Genomic DNA, 25,748 nt, shown 5'->3' with positions numbered 1-25,748 from the left:
CTCCAAAACAACCACAGAAACTAAAATGAGTGGAAAACATCTGAACTCGGCCTCCAAAACATCTTACTCAAGAGTTACGAACCCAGAAAAATAAGACAGAGAACTGGGAGCAGAATAATACGGGAATTGGAGAAAATGCTCTTTTTGGCAGTCAGTATTTGGTACAGCTCTCCTGATTTTTATTTTCAAACCCACAAAATACTTGATTTTCCGTTATGCTCACAGTACTCAATATATGTAGATATATATGAAGAACTATATATCTAGATATCATAACGTACCTCGCTTTCTAACTTACTATATAAAATGAATTATATATTTGTCTAGTGAAAACTCGATTCCATCTGCTGATTTAACACTAGTGCTCTGTCCTCCTCAAACATTACTTCACTCTACATTTAGGCACTAATACATAATAGAATATCTACGTCAATGAAAAGAAAAAGAAGTCATCAAATCAATGCACAACAACAGGTCTATTTACAAAAAAATATTTATAATACTAGAGATCTGTCCAAAACGGTGGGCGCAGAACATTATCATTCCTCTCAAACACCTGTTCATTACTTACTATTGACCTGGTCTAAGAGAGATGAATTAAAAGTGATTGATTAAAAGTTGTTCTGCATATTCCAATGAATTGCTACAGCAGTAATTGCTAACAGGCTGTAATCACATGATAAACACTGGGGGGAACAGTTTGTTATAATGTATATAAAAATGTCCTTTTCCCACATTAAATGATACCATATTTCCAATTCAGCACAACTACATTTTGTAGGAGTATGCATAACTGGCCATTATTGGTATTTGTTTAACTTTTAACCTCTGTTGTTGTAAAACAGTTGTCAAATAGTAATATGTCACTGCTTCAATCTTATCTTGCACGCTCTTTAAATGTTAAAATTAATCAGTTGTGTCATATTCAAATATTAAAAAGTATATAAAAACGTTTATATATATATATATATATATATATATATATATATATATATATATATATATATATATATATATATATATATATATATATTAAAACCTTTTATATTTTTTTCACATTGAATAAATCATATTTTGAATTCAACATGTCTAAATTTTGAAGTAGTATGAATCCCTGGAAATTATTGGCAGTTGTTTTATTTGTTTGTGCCTACTAGTAGGCTCAGAAGCTTGTTTTCAATCATCCACATAGTTAATTAGCTATAGATCACATTCGGTTGCCGCAAAAAGTTAACGAGAATTATATATAATATTTATTAATTTTCACTTAAATGTATTTTATTAACAGCTACCCCTACCCCAACCGTCACAGTAATGTAAAAACACATCTGGATCTTGGGTCTTCTCTGTTAGTATAGCTGATTAACCATGTGTCTGGATGATAGCAGCCTTCTGAGTCTACTAGTAGGCGCAGAAAACACCTACTGGCCCATAGCTATCAGCTGATGATCACTGATAACAATCATTCAATTGAGTGAAAACATTCTAAGCAGGTGATCTTGCTGTCTTTTAATGTTAAAATAAACAATTTGTTTCATTATTGTTAAAATATTTAAAATGGACATTTAAAAAACTTTTTTTTTTATTTAAAAATGATTTTATCATTTTTTTCCCACAAATAAATATACTATATTTCCAGTTAAGCACATTTAAATCTTAAAGTTATATTTATTTTTAAATTAATTGTACAACACAAAGTTGTCAAACACCAATGCTTTTTAACACTCTTCTTCTGTGAATGGTAAACTCTGCCTACTTTGATTTGATTGGTCAACACAATCATTCTGATATTGACCAACACTGTTAGAATGCTGAAGCAAAAAACCCTTGTGCACTGTTTAAATGTACTACCCTTTTGTTATGTTTGCTGTCATACTCCATATAACTCCATATAAAATCCAAATCCTTTTTTAAACAGGTCAATCTAAAGTGTTGACTGATGATCAACTGTAAAAACTGCTAATTTGACCTCTTCCCAACAGGGGAAACCACCAACAATTAAAAACGCCTGGTTAAAGGGTGTCATGGTTTTTCAATCAAATAATGTGATTACAATGGAAGTCAATGGAGCAAAAACAGCCACCAACAGTAAATAAGGGAGAGAAAAAATGAAAATCTTATGTCACACAGAACAATTATTGGTTGTTTATATACATAGACATGTCCCCTCAGTATCTATAATGGTTACGGCTCTGTCTGCATTATTGTCACAATTCAGGCTACAGAGGAAGGCACTTAAGAGGAATGATTCTTCAGAAGTTTTCTGAGCATGTAAGGATTCAAACAAATGGTTTTACTCATAAAATGTAGCATTCCGCTTCAGCTGATTGTACTCCTTAAACTCTTCATGTAGGTCAACGTTACATGTGAACAGTCTAAATATATTCATAATCATGGCTATAGAAGTAAAGGTAAGTTTACATGGTTCCAGGTTTGCTGTAATGTATTTAATAAGGCAGATCCCCTCTCTACCATGGAAAGAGTGTCATATTTGCCTCATTCAGCGTTTGGTTCGACCAATAACGTCTTACGCACAGTGTATCGCACAGTGGATCTATATACAACCAGTAACAGTTAGCCAACTAACAAACCCTGTTGTGTTATAAAGTAACATGAGGAGTGTGCTTATTCACTCAAATAATAAAAAGAAAAGAGAAAGCAAAGGAAAAATATATCATAATAAAAAAATAAGAAACAACCTAGACAGTATATTCACTATATACAAGATAAACAGCTAGCATAAGAAGGACACTTAAAATCAAAAATACGCAGCACTGGTCTTTCAAAATAATCTCCAGCTTTTTTTTTTTTTGTTTGTTTTTTTTTTTTTGCTGGTGTTTTTCTGAAGATGTTCACCGTCTAAGACTATCTACAAACATGAACATGGAACGTCCTTTCACTACTACCATGAAATCCCAGCAGTTTTGTCATTACATAAGACCTTTGATTGAAGCCGGTGTTCGCTGGATATGCGACTGAAAGGATTTGAACTGGAAAACAAAACATCCACACGTCGAGTGGTTTGGTGCATCGTTTGCATGTTGTAGAACGAAAACCGAGGATGTGAAGTGAGTGGTTTAAACTTAGTCACAATCAAAAAAAAAGAAGCTAAAACTAAAAGGTACTGGCTTCCAGGTTAGTATTTTACAAATATTTAAAAAAGTAAAACATTTTGATTTCTATAGGCATTTTTAAAATATATTCCATCAAAAATAGTCTGAGAAATTTAGCTAGTACAAAACAAATGTTCTCAAAGTGACAGAAGAGCTTGAGGAAAACGTTTTCTGGATGTACTACTGTATTTATCGGCTTCTACTCAAATTTGAGATTTTAGTCAGTCATAAAAAGGGGCTGTAAAAGTTGAAAAGAGTAACATCTAATACGTCTTTAAACAGTGATCAGATGCGATTATTTGTCACCTTTGGCAAATACAAGTTTTGTAGTCACTGTTGTGTCGTAAAGCGAGGCACGTGCCGTGGCAGCTCTGACATCTGTGTCCTCATTTGGGGATTTGTGTCTGCGAGGTAAAATAGCGCCAATAAATCGAACGTAATTCTGCATCTCTTCCATCAGAAATCTTCCTCCTCTTAGATGACAAATGAGGATTTGTGCCTGAAATCCCCCTGAAGGAGAGAAGATTGCGTAAAGGAGGTTGAGATAATTCCTTGTCTTAAACTACAAGACTTTTAAGAGATTTCTTAAGCTCTTGAAAAAATAAATAAAAAAATAAATAGATGAAATCTTTTGATTTTCTCTTACCTCATCCTCTGTTCTGACATAGTCCACTCCATCTCCTTTTGCTGGAGGTTTATAACTGAGAAGAGAGAAAAAAACAAAAGGAATTTAAAAAAAATAACTAAATGTTTTAGATATGGAAAATATGTTAATATGTCAGTCACTACTATATCTTATTAATATTAATGTTTTGAATAATTTAGATGCTTTTAACAGACCTTTGCTCACCAACACTGCATTTATTTGATTAAAAATACAGTAAAATGGTAAATAACTACACACTATGAATCATTTATTGAGTATTATTAAATAGTGAATTCATTATCTGTTAAGCATTAACTCTACATTAAAAGATATTAGTCAGCAGTTTAAAACTGCAAATACAAAAGCTTTTCTTATGTTAAAGTTTTCTTATCTTAATAATTCGCATTTTCATACTTTGTTAATTATTATATTTTCCATTACTAAATTAAGTATTACATGATTTACAAACCAGTCATTGGAGAAAAGTTTTTTTTTAAAAAGATTATCATTTAGAAGGGATTTATAAAGCATAAATGGTCCTCACTTTAGATTAGGTCACACAACTGGATGAAGTTAAGTTAATTATTTAAGTTAAGCATTTACTAACATACAAATTAAGTATATGCCTGAATAATAAGATACGTGTTGATTTTGAATAGTTTAATAATCATTTACTCAATCTGAATGATCTTAAAATAGCAGCAACTAATCTTAAATACAAATGATTTGTAAATAATGCAATCCTTATAATGAATTCACTATTTGCTAATGCTTAATAAATGGTTTACAGTGTGTAGTTATTATAGTGTTGCTAAAATGATAATTAAGTGTGAAATCATATTGCAGTTTAAAATAACTCTTTGCAATGGTAATACAGTTTAAAATGCAATGTATTCCTGTGAATCATAGTTCATTTTACAGTATCATTGCTGCTTCAGAAATCATTCTAAGATGCTGAATTGATGCTCAAGAAACATTACTCATTCATTCATTCTTTCATTTTCTTTTCGGCTTAGTCCCTTTATTATTCTGGGGTCGCCACAGTGGAATGAACCCCCAACTTATCCAGCATATGTTTTACACAGCGAATGCCCTTCCTACAACCTATCAATGGGAAACATCCATACATATTAATTCACACACATGCACTACGAACATTTTAGCTTAGAAACATTATTAATATTATTTATTATTATTAATAAAAATATTGTTATTTTAATGTTAATTATGATGCTTTGTTTATATATTTTACTACAGTAAACATTAAAATGCGTATAAGAAAAAAAAGTACAAATACAGTTTGACTGATAAAATATCTTTGGTAAAAAAAATAAAACCTGCAGTATGTGGAAAACATAATCAATGGTTTTGTTCTGTAGATGCACTAAATTAATCAAATAAAACCTTTACAAAGAAAATCTGTTCTTTCAAACTTTAGATTTAGCAAAGAAATAAGAGCCAATATTAATAATGTTTTATAATTTTACTCCTATTTTACTTATAAATTTGAATGAAGTTATCCAAATTGATTCAAACTTTTCCAAACGCGTAGTACTATAAACACATTGGCATTTATTAACTGAACTAAATGTACAAAAAAGTTTCCCCTTTTTAAATCCTAATGATTTTGTCTCAGTTCAAACATATGAACAAACATGCAATGAATGTAATGTTAAGAGCTGGAAACATTCAGCATCTCTTTGGGTGAAGAAATGGAAAACAAGCTGTAAAGCGGTGAGTCAAAACTGCTCTGGGACAGGGTGACTCAGACTGAAGTCGTGTGCTTACTTGTTTCCCGTCTGCTTCTGGCTGGTGAAGTAGCCACGTTTATAGGCACAGAAGATGCCCACTGTTATACACAAGAGGACCATCACCACCACCACGACTCCCAAGATGATTCCGGCAATGTTGATGTCATCTAGTAAAAAACAAGACACAGCATGAGACCATGGCTTTAAGGAATGTCCTCCTGTCACATACAAAAAAACAACTAAATTCACGTACAAACTTCCATCATCTGCGGTCCACATTCAGAGATGCCAGCCTCATTTTTGGCTCTGCAGTAATATTCTCCCGCGTCCTCCTTCCTGACCGCACTGAATTTCTGAAGAACACGGAAATGACAGGCATTTTAGTTGAAAGACATTTTGCAAAGTGAGCTGAACTGCAAATTATTATTTTTTTTTCTTTTATCAAGGATGTAGGAAATTGATCACAAGTGATAGTAAATATTTATAGTGTATTATAGGATCTAATTCAAATAAATATTGCTCTTTTGGACTGATGCAAGAAAAAAAGTTACCATGGTTTTCAGTTAATATTAAATATATTATTGATAATAACAGTTTTCATTGATAATAAAATTAATTGTTTATTTTGAATGAAATTAGAATGATTTCTGAAGGATCATGTCACACAGAAGACATTCAGTTATTTGCATGTTTACAAGTTTCACAATAATATTGTTTTTATTTATTTTCTTTGCCCAATTTAAAATTTTTTTTGCCCCAAAACACATTGCTGCTCAGAGATGCATCTGATCTGCTGTTTACTCAGTTTTCTTGGATGGAGCTCACTTGAGCTAACTTGTCTACGACAGTTACTCAACATTGCTTAGGCCCCTTACACTGTCAGGTCTTCATGTCCAATTCCGATTTCCGATATCTGATTTTTTTCACGTTGTCATACAATTTTTCACGTTGTTATACAATTTCGACATCGCACATGCATAAAGGTGGGTTCTAGCATCTGCACCACCCTAGCTACCATGGAAGAAATTGCCTTGCTTTTAGGGTTTTTTATTTTAGAAATATGCAAAGTTCGCCCAACATTAAAATGATTTTGAGGCGGAGGAGGAGGGTAAGGGCCGTCATTGCAGTTTGCGCCTATGGTTTACATATGGTGTCCTCGACTATTCAGAGGAACTTGTGGGTACGAGAGAGATCTCAGGTCTGGTAGGAGCAAATTGTGGCAACTGACCACTTGCCTCCTCCATGTTTCCTCTGTTGTTGTTGTTGTTCTTGTGTCAGCGTCTCCACGCACGCTCTTCCTTGTACGTCATTAAACCACTGAGAAGCACCACCTTGGCCCAAGTTTAATGACTTACAAAACAGAAAGCCTCAATAAATGATAGTCGCAGTGTTACATATCCGATTAGTATTGGATTTATTTCCACATATGAAGAAGGCCTGAAATCGATCTCTGAATATCCGAATACATGCGTTTTTTTGTGTGTGTGTTTACATGGTCATTGAACAGATCCGATCTGTGTCACATGAGCTAAAAATCTGAATTGGGTCACATTTAACTGGCAGTGTAAACCGGGCCTTATTTAACTTGTATGAAAGCAATATCATATTTGCAATTTTGCAGAAAAACAGCACTCTTGCTTGTATTAAAACTCCTAAATCCTCTTTAAAAACCTTTCTGCTTGTCATGCATATGCTGTAAAATTAAGACAAGTAGCAAACATATCTGATCTCAAAGCAAAAACAATAAAAAAAATGGTCTTATGAGACACATTTTTTGGGGTTTTTGTAAAGAGTTGTACCATAGTGCAGGTTAAAACTTTAAAGGTCCCGTTAAGTGTTCTTAAATGAGCATTTTTGTTGTGATGTAATTTGAACTGAAACATGAAGACAGCGGAGGACATAGAGTAGCGCCTCCCCCTTTAAAATAACAGCCAATAGCATTTAGTTTTTATTCACTGCCAGTGAAAGTGATTGAGCTCAAGTGTATATAGCAGTAGCTTCTTGAAGGGAATGGGACATGTTAGATGATAGAGAGCATTTGATTGGTCATAAGATTTGATGACATAAAAAATCATTGATTCATTTAAGAGGAAGTGACAAACTGCAGGTTTTGGATGCTTTTATCTTAATGCAAATGTTGTCACTATTTTGAAGCATAGTAGGTTACAGATATCCTTAAGACTAATATACTAATACTAATACTTAAAAAATTTTTTACTTTGATTTCATGGGGGCTTTAAAATCCGTGTGAAGGTTGACAAGGGCACTGAGTACAAATGGTGGAGAATGGCACTCTGGAATGTGCAAATGAGGGCAGCAAATTCTCCTCATGTCTGAGCCCATCACTTCCCAAAAATATCCCTCCGTCTACCCCAACTCACCAGCGTGCCCATTTCCCCGTCTAGGGTGTAAGTGGAGTTGAAGAACTTTGGGCTGCTCTTGGGATCTAGTGGGATTTCCTCCTTGTTGCGGAACCACTGGTATTGAGATTTTGGGTAGCCTTCATCCTCCAGGCAATGCAGCTCTGCTGGTTTGCCCACCGGGATAGACTTGGGCACAGAGCATCTTGGCACGACTGGCTTCACTGCATGACATACAAGAGAATCATCTTAACATCATTCCGAAGATCGCATCCTCACACACATGCACTATTACAGCGACTCAGTCTACAGCTGAACACACTGCTCTTTCCCCTTTTAGACCCCAGATTGAATTCAGATGCAGTTTCAGAGGTTTCCTCATTTAGCCCTGGTCACGCCCTGCATGCATCCTGCATGTGCGCCAAGGGTGGGATCATTGGCTCGGCGCTCCTTCTCATCTTACATCGTAGCAGTTGGGAAAAACTAATAATGCTACGTCTACAACGGTTTCAAAAGTTATCCATCAATAGATGTAGAGTTGTTAGAGTTCTCACCTCGTACAGTGAGTGATATCAAGATCTCATCGAAGGATTTCTGGTCATTGGGTGCTGTGACCTCACAGCGGTAGTCAGCGCTGTCCGATCTTGTGGCATTGAGAATGACCAGGGTTGCAGGCTCTCGAATTTTTGCTCTCCTTTCCAAGTCACCTGGAGAAAATAAAACCAAGTGTTATGGTTGGTTGATACAAATCAGTAGTTACAAATCTAGGCCTATAATAATAGTGCAGTTTTCTACTAAATACTACTTTACAATGTTTTTCAGTTCATTAAAACTTGTTGACACATCAGGAATTAAAAACTAAGCACTCAAACACTTATACAGTAACAGTAGTACAGTCAATGCTTACTTGAGCTAAGTACTAATACTATTAAAGCGTTTATTATTTAGGCATATACACACACGCATATATATGGTTAAAAATCTATTTATGCTTTCAGTGATGTCTGTTCTGATGACTTTTGACATCACTTATGTCTAAAAGTTAGGGGTCATAAAGTAATACTGTGATTTCCACATCACAATCAGGAGATTCATTGTTGCACAGCTGTCTGCACAGCATGTTCATAAAATATTCCGTATTGCTTAATACAGTGCAAGACAAATTTGTCATCCATGTCGTCCCAAGGGGTGTGCAATATTTATAATCTAAGATAACATAATAAATGTTGTTTTAATGATGCGTGAGCTAACATTAGACTCACTTTGCAAAAAAAAAAAAAAAAAAAAACACAAATAGCTAAAGCATACACTGCATGATGAGGTTTATTAGAATGCAGTTATAACCCAGCAGGCACACAACATCATAAGACGATAAAATTAGGTTAGGTTTAGATCATGATGTCAGGTGACCAAAATTCAATGTCTAGCCAGCATCTGAGGACTATGTTATTTTGACATGTAATAACGACGTCAAATTACATTGATATTTGGTTGATTTTAGATTGCGTTGAAATGTGACCAAAATCCAACGTCTGATAGATGTCATAGTGGTAACGTCCACACAACATAAAGGTGTAACATGATAAGACGTTGATATTTTGTTGATTTTAGGTTGACTGCCTGACGTTGGGTTCTGATGTCAACTTGATTTTTATTTCAAGACAAAATCCAACATCCACATGATGTAAGGGAATGTTGGGGTACAACGTCAATATGACGTCATGTTGACATCCTGTGCTTTAAGAGAAAGAATTTTTTTTTAAACAGGATTTGTTATAGTTAAATAATATAGTTTCCTGTATAAGAGTGCGCAAGCGTAATCTCAACTGTAATATGATTTATTACTTGTTCAATAAACAACAATTGAATGTTAAGTGAGTTATATTTTAGACAACATTTGTGTCCCCAAGCCAAGCGGGCACCTTTATGTCAAAACAACATAAAAAACACATCAACAAGCGAACCAATTTGATGTCAATTCGCTATATTGATGTCAAAACGACACATAATCGACATCTAATATTGGTGTAAAAAAAACAAAAATAATTTATTACAGGACTTTTAGGACTTTACAAGACATTTAAAATCGATTGCAGGTGCCATTTTTAGATGTTTTGACATGAAGGTAGTTTATATGCATTGCAGTGATACAAAATAAATGTGTAAACTTGTCATTTTTAACTGAAGCGTTTAGTTGAATAAAACTTTTCTTACATTATAATACTTTTTGTGTCATTATGTTGATGGTCAAAAGGGCATCAATGTGTGGATGTTAAATGGACGTCAAGGTTTTGACATCAAATCAAATTTTTTATGTGTTTTTTTAAAACATGTTTTTTATGTCATTTTGTCATCAAGTTACCCACTGAAATAATAATAGTTGTAAACAAAACTAAAGCAGGACATATTTTGTCCCTAAAATTAACTTTTTGAACGAATTTATGAATTTAGGATTCAGTGATCAATTGATAAAGCCATTTACTTGCTTTCAGAATGAATCATCTGTTTTGAATGAATCAATTGAATTATTCACCAACTAAACTTCTAGACCTAATCTTCTTCCAGACACATTAAATGTAAAAATGAACAACCTACATTACTACATGCTGTAGAAGTTTTATTCACTATTATTTCTTGGTAAGCATTGCATTATTGTGTTGTGTGTCTCACAGTGTTTATTAGTGTGTTACCTGATATTTGATTATCAAAATACACATAGCTTGGGTCTCCATTCTTAATCTTCTTCCACTCTATTCTGGGTTTAGTGGTGGTGATGGACTCGATCATGCAGGACAGCTCGATTGCTGCATGGGGAAACAAAGCCAGAGCTCACAAACCATTCCAATGGCCTGTTTAATGTTAAAATCAGACTGCAGGAGTTAAATTACTCAGCCTTACATTCAAACTCGTTGACCCACGGTTTAGAATTCGTCGACTTCAGGAGGACTGCCAAGGTGCTGATGTAACCTGCATTGAGAAGAGAGACACAAAGTCAGTTTCAAGTGGTTCAGGTTCATGTGAATAAAAATGGTTACCGATTTTCAAATTTCTTCAAAATATATTCTGTGTTGAACAGAAAATCGGATTTGAAAGAAGTGGAGGGTGAGAAAAGGATGAAATTATGGACGAACCATTGCTTGAACAACTTGAATAACTCGCAGTAACATTTCAGGTGGTGTTATTATAGTCTCAAGCACACGTGACAGTAAAGATTCATGAAACTCAATTAACAGACGAGCCCAGCGTCCAACGCCTCCAGCCTGACGGCACACATTCCTCGCATCTCTGTGAGCTGTGAACGGATATGTTACCAGCCATTTTTAGTTTCACTCTCACAACAAACATCACTGATGTAAAATTGTCCCACCACAGATAATTGTGCAGACTGACAAGCAGCCTCCGTTCTGTATCATGAATAACAGCTGACTGCATTAAACTGAAGGCCAAAGGGGCTCGCTAAGTTCACATAGTCGCTAATAAACATGCTAAATCATAAAAGGTCAGCTTTAAAGTTCATATTATTTTTAGACGTTTGTGTCTCATCGTTTTTGGTCTCGCATCAAGAAAATGTTTCAATGGATCTAGTTTAGAAACACTTGCTCTTTTTGAGCTATACACCTTAAAGTTTACCGTTTTACTGTCTATGAAATGCTGGTTGGCTAGCAGCATGGAAAAGCTATTGAAAGCACCTAATATACCCGTGTAAGGTCATTTTGTCATAATATTCTGTACAAATATCAGAAGCTTTTTTTTCCATTTTCTGAAAGAGCATAAATTGAGGGCACTGAAATTTTAATGGCCATCTGATTGCGAGGGATAATTTTTATAAATCTTTGATGATTGTATTTTGGGCCAAGGCTCTTGAGAATAACCATCTCACACAGAACAAGGCTGGTAATACAACAGACTCGACTGTAAATCTGACAGAAGTCAAAGAAAGAGTTTTGTGATAGCATATAACAGTTAAGATCAGTCCATCCAACCATGAAGTATTGGATAAGTCTCAAAATATGTCATAGAAAGCCTATACATATCTTTTTCCTTCTTTTAAACATTTTTTATTTATTTTTTGGCCAAAAACAAACAAGCTAAAAGAATACAGACACCATAAATTGCCTTCTTCCCATCAGGCACATGATGTCAACATGACATCAGATTGACGTTGTACCTCACAGGATGGGAACATTGCATTTGGGGTGAAAATGAAAACCAGTTTGAGGTCAGAACCCAACGTCATGCCGACGTCGGACAGACACTTTCCAACACAACCAAAAAAAAAATGTAAATAAATAAATAAATATATATATATATATATATATATATATATATATATATATATATATATATATATATATATATATATATATATATCCCGTTTAATGATGTTAGAGCTTGACGTTGTGCGGATGTTACCACTATGGCGTCTATCAGATGTTAAATTTTAGTTGGATAAATGTCAGTATTATTATGTCAATATGACATTGGTGTAAGACAGGGGTTTTAAACTCAAATTGGTGGGGAGCCATTTCAGAGACTAACAAATGATAGGAGGGACGTCTTAACATCCGGAAATGATGCTTATGATTGCGTGAGGAGTTTGAGTTATTCAATTAACAATGAGTATGTTGGATCTGGGTGGGGCCAAGTAGGAGCGCTCACTCTGATCCCCTGAGCTCTGCCAGGGTTGTGAAAATTTCAAATTTAACCAAAACAAATCATTTCAATTGGTTAACGATTGACAAGGAAAACTAGGAACAAAAGTCAACCAGCAGAACTTGGGAAGTAAAAAAAAAAAAAGGAGTATGTTTACATGGACACCAATAATATTATTTTAATATGATTAAGACAATACTCTGATTAAGAGTCTACCATGTAAACAGCGATTTTTGATTACCTTAATTCAACTGAACTCATAAATGAAGTAAACAGAAATCAGATTAAGACATGTGGAGTATGCCGATTTAAATCACATTATTGTAGTGCAGAACAGACATGCACTCAAACTATTACCGTCGTGTAGGAATTTTGTTGCATTTTGCAACAGGATAGTCTATACACACACTGCTGTTTGGCACTATGGAGTCAATGAAGGAATACAGACACCTGCATCGCGAAATGTGAAGATTTTTTTTTTCCATTAAGCGTGCGGTATCAATACAACACTCTTCCAGCAATTTATACTCGCATCCAATATCTCGTTTGTCACGGTGGGGCATGCATGAAATGTTTCTGAATGAAAGTGAAAGAGCCAAACTGCAGTTAAAGTTGACAAAATAAAAATGAAACACTCGAAATTACCTGAAACTCCAGAGGAAACATGGAAAGCATGGTGACGCAATGACGTTATTCGATTTATGTGCTGTAACATGTAAACCGGGATCTCAAGCAACTCATGTAAACACCTTAATCATATTATTGTCTTATTCAGATTAAGACAAATAATCTGATTACTGATGTCTAAACATAGGCAATGACAATTAATTATTCAATAAAAAATAACATAATTTGTCTTTGTGAATGCAGTAAAGGCTATGTATGAAATTGAACCCCTAAATAAACCAATGCACACACATAATTTAAAAAGTTGACTTCATAAAATATTTGTAATCTCTTATTAAACATGATTCACAACATCAAGTCAAAAAATAAAAGTTGTCTAATAATAACCCCGAAACACATCACTTGTCGTGGTAAATCTGGCTAATCGTGAAAAATAGTGTCGTCATCAAAGCTCCTGCAGACCTACAGGGACAGGACATTAGCACTATTTCAAGTCAGACAATATTTCTATATATCTGTCATGTACTGCTTCAAGTCAAATTTCAATTGGTCTGCGCTGAGCCGCATCAAGTCAAAAGCACCTAATGAGTTTTGTTTAATTACTTCCCTGACTTACCAGGTGTCTCATATTATCTTGTCATCCCATTACTGTGTTTAAGCCACAGTGTTTCCCATGTTTGTGGGTCAGGTGATTAGTGCTAATGTTGATGTGCTCTTGCTAAAGTAATATACCTTCACTGCATTAAATATACCTTCAGTTCCATAGTCCCTGCACTTCCCATGCACATCTCAGCAACATATCTTCAACAGCTTCTTATCTAATGTTCACCTTCCATTTCAGCATTACCAAAATGATTTGAATATTTAAAACTAATGGAATAATTCACCCATAAACGTTGAAGTATTGATCCATTTGTCACCATTTACTTCAACTTGCTCTAGACATGTTTGAGTTTCCTTTTTTTCTGTTGTTCAGGATTTAAATTATTTAAAGAATGTTGAAAACAGGTAGCGACTGACTTCTAGTAACATTTATACTTAGATTACATATTTTTCTACTATACATTAGTTTCCAACAATCCTCAATATATCAAATAAACTTATAAAGGCTTGGAAGTGCTTGAGGGTGAATAAATGGTTTGAAAATGATCCCTTTAACAATAGAAGCTTTACAAAGTCATAAAGGATGCAGGATATCCTAATAAAACGCACAAGCATACACATCCTCTTTTCAGAGGCAGGACACAATAGCTGCACTCTAACTGGATGTTTTGGAAACAGCCTGTCCTCTAAAACAGGAGGCTGGAGCTCAACCCTAGCGAAACGGCAGCTCACGTCAGTAACGCTCAGCTCTGTCCTGCCGGATGAAGGCTCTGTTTTCTGATGCCATTTGAGGGATAATTGAGCCCTCAAACAAGGCAGGTGCTCTATGACCTACATATCCTGACCTCTCTCTAGTTGTTAGGAAAGCACAGCTGGATGAGATGTGACAATCCTGGCCCAGCTTTAATCTTCTGCTTCTTCCTTTAGAGGCCTGTCTGTTGGTTTCTCTTCAGTAATCTTAGTGTAATGCCTGGGTAAAATCCTGGGCATTACAGAACTGTATAATATAATTGAGAGAGAAAGAGAGATATTCTTGACTTATCTACATAATATATTTTTGTGTTGTTGATACTGTTTGTGGCATAATGTTGATTATTAAATAGTGTTATTTGTTTTTAAGTTTACAAATATTATTATAATGCACAATTACAATTGTTTTGTATTTTAAAATGTAATTTATTCCTTTGCAGCAAGGTTGAATCATTAGCATAATTAATCTGATCTGTGTCACGTGATCCCTCAGAAATAATTCTAGTAAGCTGATCTGATGCTCTAGGAATATGTATTTTTACATTTTTTATTAATGTTGAAGTATATAAAGATACTGATAAATATTAATGTTAAAATAAAATGTGTAAAATGTAAAAATAAATGTTTGTTCTTTTTAACTAAAAGAAGTAAGTTATTTCAGGGAATGAAAAATAGTAAATTCCAGAACAGGCTCAAACTAAATATAAGTAATATATCTAAGAAAACCTGTCATTTTTAGCTATAATTGCATTCATATTATGCACTCTATCTCTCACAGTCAACAAGTTAAGCACTCTACACATCACATCTGCCACTGAACCGGACTACATATTCCATCATGCACTTCAAACACAGCAGTTCCAGTTCACCGCTCATTACAATCACACAGCTGAATCTCATGAGGACTGATTATCAGAACTATATATACACCTCACCTTCAAAACATCTTTGTTCAGACCTGTATCACAGTTAGTGTGGATCACCCAGCGGTTACTTGTTTTTGACAAATTTATATTATATTAAAATAACTTATAAATAAATATGTTCATCTGGAGATGTTTCATAGTAAATAAACAGATAAACGTTCAGTAATATGTTTTATTATTATTATTTAGAAAGGATAGACTAAATACTATACATTAGAAAAAGCTGCAAATAAGTTTTATTAAAACAGTTTTAACAATTAAAATAAACAGCTATCATAAAAAAAATAGAATCAAGGTATCACATCTCAATCTTCACTATATAACTGAACATTCTGATTAAAGAGCAACAAATGAATCTTTCATTTAGATTTTTCGTTCGATTACATTAAATAACAGAAGTCTCACATTAAAAATGCACACATCTAACATAATGAAAGCATTCAATTGCTTTTCTATTTATCACTATGGTGCGTGTCTGACAGTCATGGTGCCTGTAATGGAAATGAAGGGGATGGATTTTTATATTTATTTCAAAGTGTTTTCTTGCCTAAATAAAACTAAAGCTCATTTAAGAGCAAGGGGTGTCCCCTGGTGGTTTGGTGGTATGGGTATTGCTCTTTATTGCCACCCTTCATAGAAAATACAGGAGAAAAATGGGAAAATACCTTTACGGGATGATAGCGCGATAGAACTAAAATATGGGAGAATCCCGGGAAAAATGGGAGGGTTGACAGATATGCATTTACCTGTGTTTTGATTTTTGAACTTCACCTTCAAACCAACAGTACAATTTTAGATGGCAAAGTAAAATTCCCAAAGTGTTTAAGTGTAGTGTTAAGTGTTAAGTGTAGTCAACTTGTAATTAAGCCTGTCACGAGATCTATTTTTCTGAGGTACGATATATAGCAACAAAATTGAAATACTATTGTCATTTCAAGACTATTTTAACACTATAACAGCATCAAAATGCAAGTATACTTTTCCAAAGAACACATAATGTTTTATTCTTAAGAATATTTTGTTTAATTATAGTCATTTTAACAATGTAATAAGGCATTGGAATCAGAATGCGAAAGCAGATATGTCCTAAACAAAAACAAGTGTCCAAGGTAAAAAGAACTAGAAAAAGTAATAGATCTGTTTTCAGTCATCAGGTACCCACATGAAAATATCCTATAGTAATTTCTAGTAAATATTAGTGTTTTTTTTTTAACCATACTGACACTGAAACCTGCAATAGAGATTAGCAGGGTGTGATATCAGCTAAAATCAGGTTAGAATTGTTTCTGTTTTTTGTATGGCCGATATATATTTCATTACCAAATATTATTGAGGACATGTTTATGTGCAATAAATATATATATATTTATTATTGTAACAGGTCTACTTGTAATTTCATTAATAGCAGCCTTTTTCTGCCATTTATCGTATTAATAAAGATTGAAAGAGTCCAAATTATTAGAGTAATTAACATTACATCTCAAATTCTTCTTATTTTGCTTTACCCTTTGTTTATCCTTCATTAAAGCGGCACAAATAGACCACCCAGGGCAAACTCAGAACGGTGAGGTCGCCCTTATTCGAGGAGGCCATTTTCTAATCCTGGCATCAACACCTAACACAGCATGAGGGTCTATGGAGAAACATTACACCACAGAGAAATGAGTTATCCAGCCAGAATCATGGGGCTGTTTGGACAGCATCCACAGCGCAGCACAGTTTCAATCTACACCACACCCTACATACTGAACAGCCCGAAAACATTCTTCCCTGATGCAGCCATTCAACACACACATATATATATGAACTGGATAATGTTCCTTGTTATATTTAAACTGCAGTATTGATTTATTTTGTTGGGAGGAAGAGGAGGAGATGGGCAAGTTATATTCACTGGTGGAGAAAGAAATTCCTGAACTGCCATTCCACACACATCCTGGATCAACTGGATCATTTGATTGAATGTCTATGGCCCTGTTTAGACCTGATGTAAAGTGGCATCTTAGTTGTTCGGGTCACAAGTAGACAATGGGTTGGTGAATTATGGTTCTTCTGAACTTTCAGTCTAATATTGCAAAATAAGCATGCAAAAAGACTGATCATCAGTGGTGTAAAATAACAAATTACAAATATGCAAATTACTGTAATTGAGTAGTTTTTCTCAGGAATTGTAATTTACTAAGTAGTTTTATAAATGTGTACTTTTACTTTCCCTAACATTTCTATTGCTGTATTGGTACTTTTACTCCACTACTTCCTTCAAACTGCAGTCACTGCTTTATTACTTTCTATAAATCAGTCCTGTGAGTCTAATCAAATCGCACATTGAAAGTTAATTGCATCACACTGAACTACATTAAGACATGCAGCAAACTGTTTGGAAGCATTAAAGGTTTCCAAGAAGATACTTTACACCAGGGGTGCCCAAAGGGGTGCCAATGTCCTGCAGAGTTTAGCTCCAGCTTGCTTCAATACACTTGCCAGGAGCTTTGTAGAATACTTGGTAAAAGTTTGATTAGTTGGTTCTGGTGTGTCTAATTGTGGATGGAGCTAAAATCTGCAGGACACTGGCCCTCCAGGATCGGGTTTGGGCACCCCTGCTTTACATCCAATGAGACTGAGACTGTTTAAATTGCATGTCACGGATGAGAAGATGGCAGATGATGACTGTATGAAGACTGAAATGGCCTTAAACAAAAATTTTACTTATACTTTGAGTAATATTCACAACAAATAGTTTATCTGTACTTACACTACATTTTTGGGCAAGTAATGATACTTTTACTTGAGTATGATTTTTCAGCACTCTTTCCAACACTGCTGATCATGCTGTGTCCTCTATATATCTAGTTTTGCATAAAATAAATTGATTAACAGCACTTTAATGATGTTATTTATTCATTTCTTTTCTTTTCGGCTTAGTCCCTTTATTAATCTGGGGTCACCACAGGGGAATGAACCGCCAACTTATCCAGCACTTTTTACGCAGCGGATGCCCTTCCAGCTGCAACCCATCTCTGGGAAACATCCATACACACTCATTCACACTAATACATTACAGACAATTTAGCTTACCCAGTTCACCTGTACCACATGTCTTTGGACTGTGAGGGAAACCGGATAACCCTGAGAAAACCCACACGAATGCAGAGACAACATGCAAACTCCACACAGAAACGGAAACTGACCCAGCCAAGGCTCGAACCAGCAACCTTCTTGCTGTGAGGTGACAGCACTACCTACTGCGCCACTGCGTTGCCCTTTAATGATGTTATACACAAAATAAAACAAATATACACAAATTATACACAAATCTGTATTTCACCAAATAAGTTGCTGAGAGCTGGATTATTTTGAAAATGTATGTACACAAACGAAGAAAATAATGCAGAGACTTGCAGCTTTCATTTCTAAACTCACAGATTTGTGTTAGAACAAAGTCCCTTTTAAGCAAAGTCTCTAACAGGGTATATGCAGGTATCCTAAAGGTAATTTCAATACCTTATAAAGACCTTTTAAAGACCTTCTTAGAATATTTTAAGACCTCATCACCACCCCAAGTTCTTATCAGTATCAAACCGTTAACTTAAACAGTTGTAGTTAAATCAATGTAGTGGAACTATGCAACAGAACACAGATAAGCTTGGAAGAAGCAAAGCTTAAAAGAATAAATTACGCAGTTGTTTTCAGTGACAGGCTTCAGCCACTATTTAAACTCGTCTTTCTCCAACCAGGAGCAAAAAAAACTTACATTTTCCCATTTTGCCGTCTGTTTAGCTCTATAGTTTTGCTACATGTGGAAAGCGTCACATCACCTTCCTACGTTTGTCGCAAATTACGTGACATCACCCGGACACAGAAGCTATTATTTAAGTTATTTAATAACAATTATTATTTATTTATTTACAAGTTTTTTACTGTAATATGCTCACATATTACAAGTGAGAGATTTTTGAATGAAAGGTGCATTTACACTAAGTAAAACATGTGCTGGATAAGTTGGCGGTTCATTCTGCTGCAAAGTATGTTAAGCAAAGTAATCTAAAAAAAAAAAAAACAACCTGGAAAAATTAGATGGATTATAGGTTCGGATTTCTTTTCGATTGATTGCCCAGCCCTAGATTGACGATTGGCTATTTCAACCGGAAGATGAGATTTCCTTCACTGTGGCAACCATTTAGAAAGTTTCACTTTTCCCCATTCATAGTAATGCAAGTAAACAGACTTTGTATATCTATGGTCTTTGGTTAGAATCAGAATGCCAAAAATAAAGCTATAAAAAAAAAGTTGCCTCTGTTGGGTTTAGGTCAGGGGTTTGTTGGTCTAGCACAGGGGTGTCAAACTCAGTTCCTGGAGGGCCGCAGCCCTGCATAGTTTAGTTCCAACCCTGCTTCAGCACACTTATCTATAGGTTTCAAATAAAATTGAAGTACTCAATTATGTGTTTTATTAGGGTTGGAACAAAACTGTGCAGAGCTGCAGCCCTTAGGCAACTGAGTTTGACAACTGTGGTCTAGCAGCTGACATGTACGGCAAGCCCTGCTTTCTCCTAGACTTGTACAGGAAGAACGTATACCTGAAACTTAAATAACAAAATGTACCCCAAGTAATGTATTTCAGATTCACAAAAATTTAGACAGTACCTGTAGTGGATTTTGTCATCATAAATATAAACATACCTTGAGAAACGTATTTCAGGCTGAGACACATATTTTCAATGAATCTATTAAAATCCAATCTGGCCAGAAAGATCAACAGTAATGAAGTCATTAACTGCAAAGTAGTCAGCCTTTACACATGAGCATCTGATACAGCAATGCAGTCACATGCGTTTTTAACCCCCCTTGGAAGTTCTGGAATGTGGAAAAGCTCAAAATATTTTAGAGCCCATTTAGACCTGTAAACAGGGCCTATAAGTTGACCATATGCCTGCAGACTGGGACTGAACAATTCGGGGCGTCACAAACAATCTGCATGTTTGTAGCCCTGAACAATTCATGATGTGCAAGAGGTCACAAATCCTCCTCTACTAACACATGAATGACTGTAGAGCAATATTCCCCAAGTGACTTTACTGAGGAGTGTGTTTCTTACAGCCTGTAGCAGCACTTGTGTAGAGGCGTGAGGGCCAGTGTTTTTTTGCTCTAAACTCCAGGGTTGAATTTCTTCACCATTGAAAAATAACAAAGAGAGCACGTGTTTTAAATTCACAGTTCGTCTCTTGGGCATTTTGGCATCTGTTTTGGTTTGACGCCGATGGGAGGAATTACAGGCTCTGGTCTGATATCTACATGTACATAGGCAGCTGCCTTCTAAGGGAGCATCAGGAAGGGATAGTTCAGGCAGAATGAAAACTGTCATCATTTACTCGTCTTAAGTTTTGTTTTTGTTGAGAACACACACAAAAAAACCTTTGAATGCTAAACTGTAGATTGTCCCCATTGACTTCAATGGGGTGTATGCAAAAGGACTTTTAATTTTTCAGCAACCTGGGTCAAACACTTCCGGTGAACTGTATGCCATTACAAAATCAAAAGCGTCTGCCAAATGACTAAATACAGTATTTCCACTTTTTTGTTAACTATGTTTTATTTAAGCGTTTTCATTTAGAATATGCAAAATTCCATAAATGGTTTAGAAATGATTTCTACTTTTCACTTGAATGTATCTATACTTTTGTCATTAATATCAATACTGTTAATATTCTTAAAAATCTAATCTCAAATAAATCCTCAAATTCATTATTCTAACAAAGAAAGTATAGATCAAAAAACCACCAGTCACTTAACTCAAGGAAAATATCTGTATTCCACTATAATGGACACTATGCAAGGCAAGTGTTTTCAGCCACCTATAAACTGACAGCAAAAAGTTGATAAAAAAACTTTTTTGATTTCATAAGGTTTCCTCTAAAGCACTGATACTGTAATTTAATTAAAATATAGTGCGTTAAATAGATCTGAGCATTCATTTAGTTGCTCAACCATAGGCCTGTCACAATAATCAATATATTGACATATTATGTAATACTTGAAGATGACTTTAATAATTTTTGCTGTGGCAATAGTTGAAGTTAGAACTATTAACCGCCCCCAGAATTATTTGTCACCCTGTTTATTGTTTCCCCAATTTCTGTTTAACTTAACATAATAGTAAACATAATAGTTTTAATAACTCATCTCTAATAACTGATTTATTTTATCTTTGCCATGATGACATTAAATAATATTTCTCTATATATTTTTCAAGACACTTCTATACAGCTTAAAGTGACATTTAAAGGCTTAACTATGTTATTTGGTTAACTAGGCAGGTTAGGGTAATTAGGCAAGTTATTGTTTAACGATGGTTTGTTCTGTAGACTAGAAAAAACAAATATAGCTTAAAGGGGCTAATAATTTTGACCTTAAAATTGCTTTTAAAAAATCAAAACAGCTTTTATCCTTGCCGAAATAACAAATAAGTCTTTTTCAGAAGACAAAATATTATCAGACATACTGTGAACATTTCCTTGCTCTGTTAAACATTTTACAGTTAAATATTTTAAAAAATAAAAAAAAATAAAAGGGGAAATAATAATTTTGACTTTAACTGTATATATTTACAAATAACGTCAAAGCCATTTTACAATAACATTTATTTTTTACCTCATCAGTGTCAATGTTTATAACTGGACATTCACCTACTGTAATGGGACATTTAACAGTATATATAATAGGATATTCACCCTTTTAACATCAAATTATAGAATCTACTTAACCTTAAGAATGATATGTAATTGAAAGTGTTTATGGCTTTATGCATTATTATACTGTTATATAATTATTATATAATCAGTGACATAAAATGATCTAAAAATGACAACAATATCGCTTATCGCAATTTCTGTGACAATATATCGTACAACAAAAATTCCTTATCATGACAGGCCTATTCAACCGTACAAGAGATAATTTATTGTAAATGCAAGCACCATCAGGAACAGCATCTGAGCACAGAAAATTCATCACATGTAATTATTTTTTTTCATATTTTAAAGACAAGGCGAACAAAGGGATTAAATAAAGGGCTTCTTGCCTGGTATGGGATCCAGTTTATAATGTATCTCAATTAAGCAGTGAAGATGCCTGGTTTTAAACGAACAAGATCTTAAATGGGGTGAGTTCATAATGGCATGGCATTTTACCGGAAGCTGGCTTATTCAAAATTAAAATTCCCCATGCGTATACTCCATTGAGCATAAATTCACAAGAGGAAAATCTGCAAGATTTTCAAGACGCATTTGTGTTAAGATAAGGCTTCTTGTCTCGCCTCAGTCCTTGACACGGCTATGTTAAACCCCCTTTACAAATAATCTGAGTGCAGGACATCCCACCTGCTCCAGGGAAAGTAGCTTAGCTGACCTCTCCAAACTCACAACAACAACGGCATCAACGCAAGACTAGAGCTTTAAGCTTTGACTCAGTAACTGTGGTGTTTTTACAGCTGCACTTCATTCTCCTGACGCTGTCTGAACAGATGACCTCAACTCTCGCCATTTTTATCTCCTTTAAGGCGAGACACTGCAGGCAAAAATACAGTTTTTTCATGCACCTGTCAATTTTATAACTTTATATTATTTATATTATATTATTTATTATATTTATATAATTTTGTATTATACAATTTCATAAAGTGTGCACAAATTATCTGTTTCTATTGCAGTACATATTTATTGCAGTACAGATTTATACTGCAGTACACATTTTCTTTTCTGAGGGTTTTACAGCAGGATACATTCATACTGTACATAATTTACTTGCTAACACACAGCTGTTTAACAACAAAAACATGAAAAGGTATTTCTTTTTTTGCTATATTCAAAGTATCAAAAGTATCGACTTTGGTACCAATCTGTACTGAAATTTAAAAACACCCATTTCCATTTGAGCACTGTTGAGCACATTCTTAAACACGAATAATTGGCCATTGTGTTAATTTACTCAACAGCAAAGACTACTTAATTTACTCAACTAGCGTTTCAAAGCCGCGTAGATCAGTTGATCCATCAGCGGATCGCTCAAAGTATGTCAGCTCATAGACAGATTAGTTGACATGACTTTGAAACAATCCAGTGTCCATGGATCTGTGTTTGCACTCAGTGAACAGTGATGAAAATGTAGAACCGAAAACAAATCGCAGTCATTTCTGTTGAACGTGTGAACACAATGGCTAATCAGCAGTTTAAAAACATGTTCAACATTGCTCAAATGGATGTGGGAAATGGACGTTTTTTAAATTACAAACTTGTTTTTAAATTTTGAACTCAAATTGTTTTTGCTAAAAATGTATGAAAATTAAACTAATTTGCATATTTAGACATTTTATTAAATATTACAAAAAAGACAAAAACGTTTGCAAGTCCTAATGTAATCAATCTACTGTACTTTAAGCCTTTACTGTACTTTAATGATACACTCATGATTCAAGTTACGATTCAATATGTGTCTTGATACTAAGCTCAATATGTGAAGTCTCATGAAGCAAAACGATTGCTCTGTGCAACAAACTGAACATTATTTCAAATGGTTCTGAGCGTGCAGGCTTTATTTGTGGGTATGCACATCCTCTCTATGTAGTAAACAACAGCACCCCCCACCCGTTTATTCGGCCATAACACGTAATTATGCAACGTAATACATGAAGACATTTTTGGGTGAATTACACCTTATAAAATCAGCAGGACGGCAAGCTCACTATCGCAAATGATATTGCTTACATCAGCGATATGCATCAGCTCATTTTTATTTCTCAATATTATGATGGATTGTTATACTCCATACTATTAGTTTATTTTTAACTCTATTCGCCTGCATTGTCTACCCCTTTAACATATTAGCACATCCAGCTCTGCCATGGTTACAGTGACACAAGGCCCAGCGAAGAGTACTTTTGCATAAGCAAAGAAGATTACGAAGAGAAAATGCTCATTCCTAGAGGCCTGAAGTTGAATATTCATTCGCTTACGGTCTAAATAGTCCCAAGTGGCAGTGGAAACGACAGTAATGACCTCTTGTTCTGCCCTCAGACTCATTCGTTTCAGTTGATCTCAAGTGAAGACACCGAATAATAAAATCTGAGAGGAAGGCTCCTCAGGGAGAGCCACACACTCATTACATCACCTGTACATCTCATTCAAGTATTTTACATTGGATCTATCTGCAATTTCTGAATTGCAGTCAGTTGATAAAAATGATTCTGTTACGCAACATATTCCCAGAGTCCCTGAGAAGATTTTGATTATGGAAGAAATTAGTTTCTTTCTTGTTGCAGCAAGACTAAAAATAGTAGTGTTCAGCAAAGATAAGGCAATCTCTACCACCAAAATACCCCTGATATTCCTTCAGCTGCTGAGCAAATGTCACTAGGCGTCACTTCAAAGTGCGAGTGAAGAACAAGCAGGCATTCCTGTTGGAGAACCTACAACTTAAACACAATGATAACACAACTGATCAAAAGAGAGTGCACCTAAAATGCGACTTAAAATGTTTCTGCCAATTGCATACATGTAAATGAACACTGATGAATGCTCACTGTTTTCATCAAAATATTTAAAAACTTTTCCATAACATACAGACATGTTTCTCAGAGAGCTTTTGCAATGTGTCCCTGCGTTCAACAGCAAGTAGACGATGAGCGAAGGAATAAAAGGAAATGTAGGGGATTCGAGACACCTAAAAGTTCGACTATTTTTATCTTGACTCAGCGTCTTACAAACACACCACCCATGGAGAGACACTCAGAAAACAGCACGTATTAGACAGCATGCGATGGCTAAAGATGTCTGTCTACATGTCCTATTTATGTGATATATGCCAAAAATAAGGAGTCAAAATATTTTCAAATTTGTCAAATTTAAATCATATTTAGCAATATCGCTTTTAAAATATTTGAAATATTGTACATTCAATTATTACATAATAAAAAGTACATTTAAAAATGCTATATATTTATGTAAATATAAATGAACTAATATATATATTAGGGATGCTCCAAACGATCGGCCCGAGATCATTATCAGTTGATAATCACATGTCATGACTCCATTGGTTCTCACTGATCTGGCCGATCTCATGAACCGATCGCAATTGTTTGTTTACAAGTTTACAAGCAGAGGACACACAAGAACTGAAATCTTTTTACATATCAGAACTGAATGTTCTGTGTTTTCAACAATATTGCAAGTTCATTAAATCTTGGCAGGAAATAATAGGGGAATTAAAAAATGTTATTTATTAAATTAAAATGTAAAAAAATTTACTTGAATATTTATTAATATA

The 25,748-nt window shown here is 34.6% G+C and overlaps 1 protein-coding gene across 3 annotated transcripts in view; it reads right to left on the bottom strand.

Annotated features, from left to right (window-relative positions):
* Positions 1 to 1,022: 1,022 nt before the first annotated feature.
* jam3b (junctional adhesion molecule 3b) overlaps positions 1,023 to 25,748 on the bottom strand; it is a 179,699-nt gene continuing 154,973 nt past the window's right edge. For 2 of the 3 annotated variants that reach the window (XM_073934885.1, XM_073934886.1), the window contains exons 6-13: positions 10,769 to 10,837; positions 10,561 to 10,674; positions 8,425 to 8,577; positions 7,892 to 8,094; positions 5,764 to 5,863; positions 5,548 to 5,677; positions 3,760 to 3,814; positions 1,023 to 3,623 (exon numbers count right to left, since the gene is read on the bottom strand). In XM_073934885.1, the coding sequence (XP_073790986.1) occupies positions 3,588 to 3,623; positions 3,760 to 3,814; positions 5,548 to 5,677; positions 5,764 to 5,863; positions 7,892 to 8,094; positions 8,425 to 8,577; positions 10,561 to 10,674; positions 10,769 to 10,837 (860 nt within the window). In that variant the 3' untranslated portion in view covers positions 1,023 to 3,587. 3 annotated transcript variants of the gene reach the window in all.

Source organism: Danio rerio, chromosome 21 (genome assembly GCF_049306965.1).
Source record: "Danio rerio strain Tuebingen ecotype United States chromosome 21, GRCz12tu, whole genome shotgun sequence".
Classification (NCBI taxonomy): Eukaryota; Metazoa; Chordata; class Actinopteri; order Cypriniformes; family Danionidae; genus Danio; species Danio rerio.
Note: the sequence above shows the minus strand (reverse complement) of the source record. Positions and strands in the feature narration are given on the sequence as shown.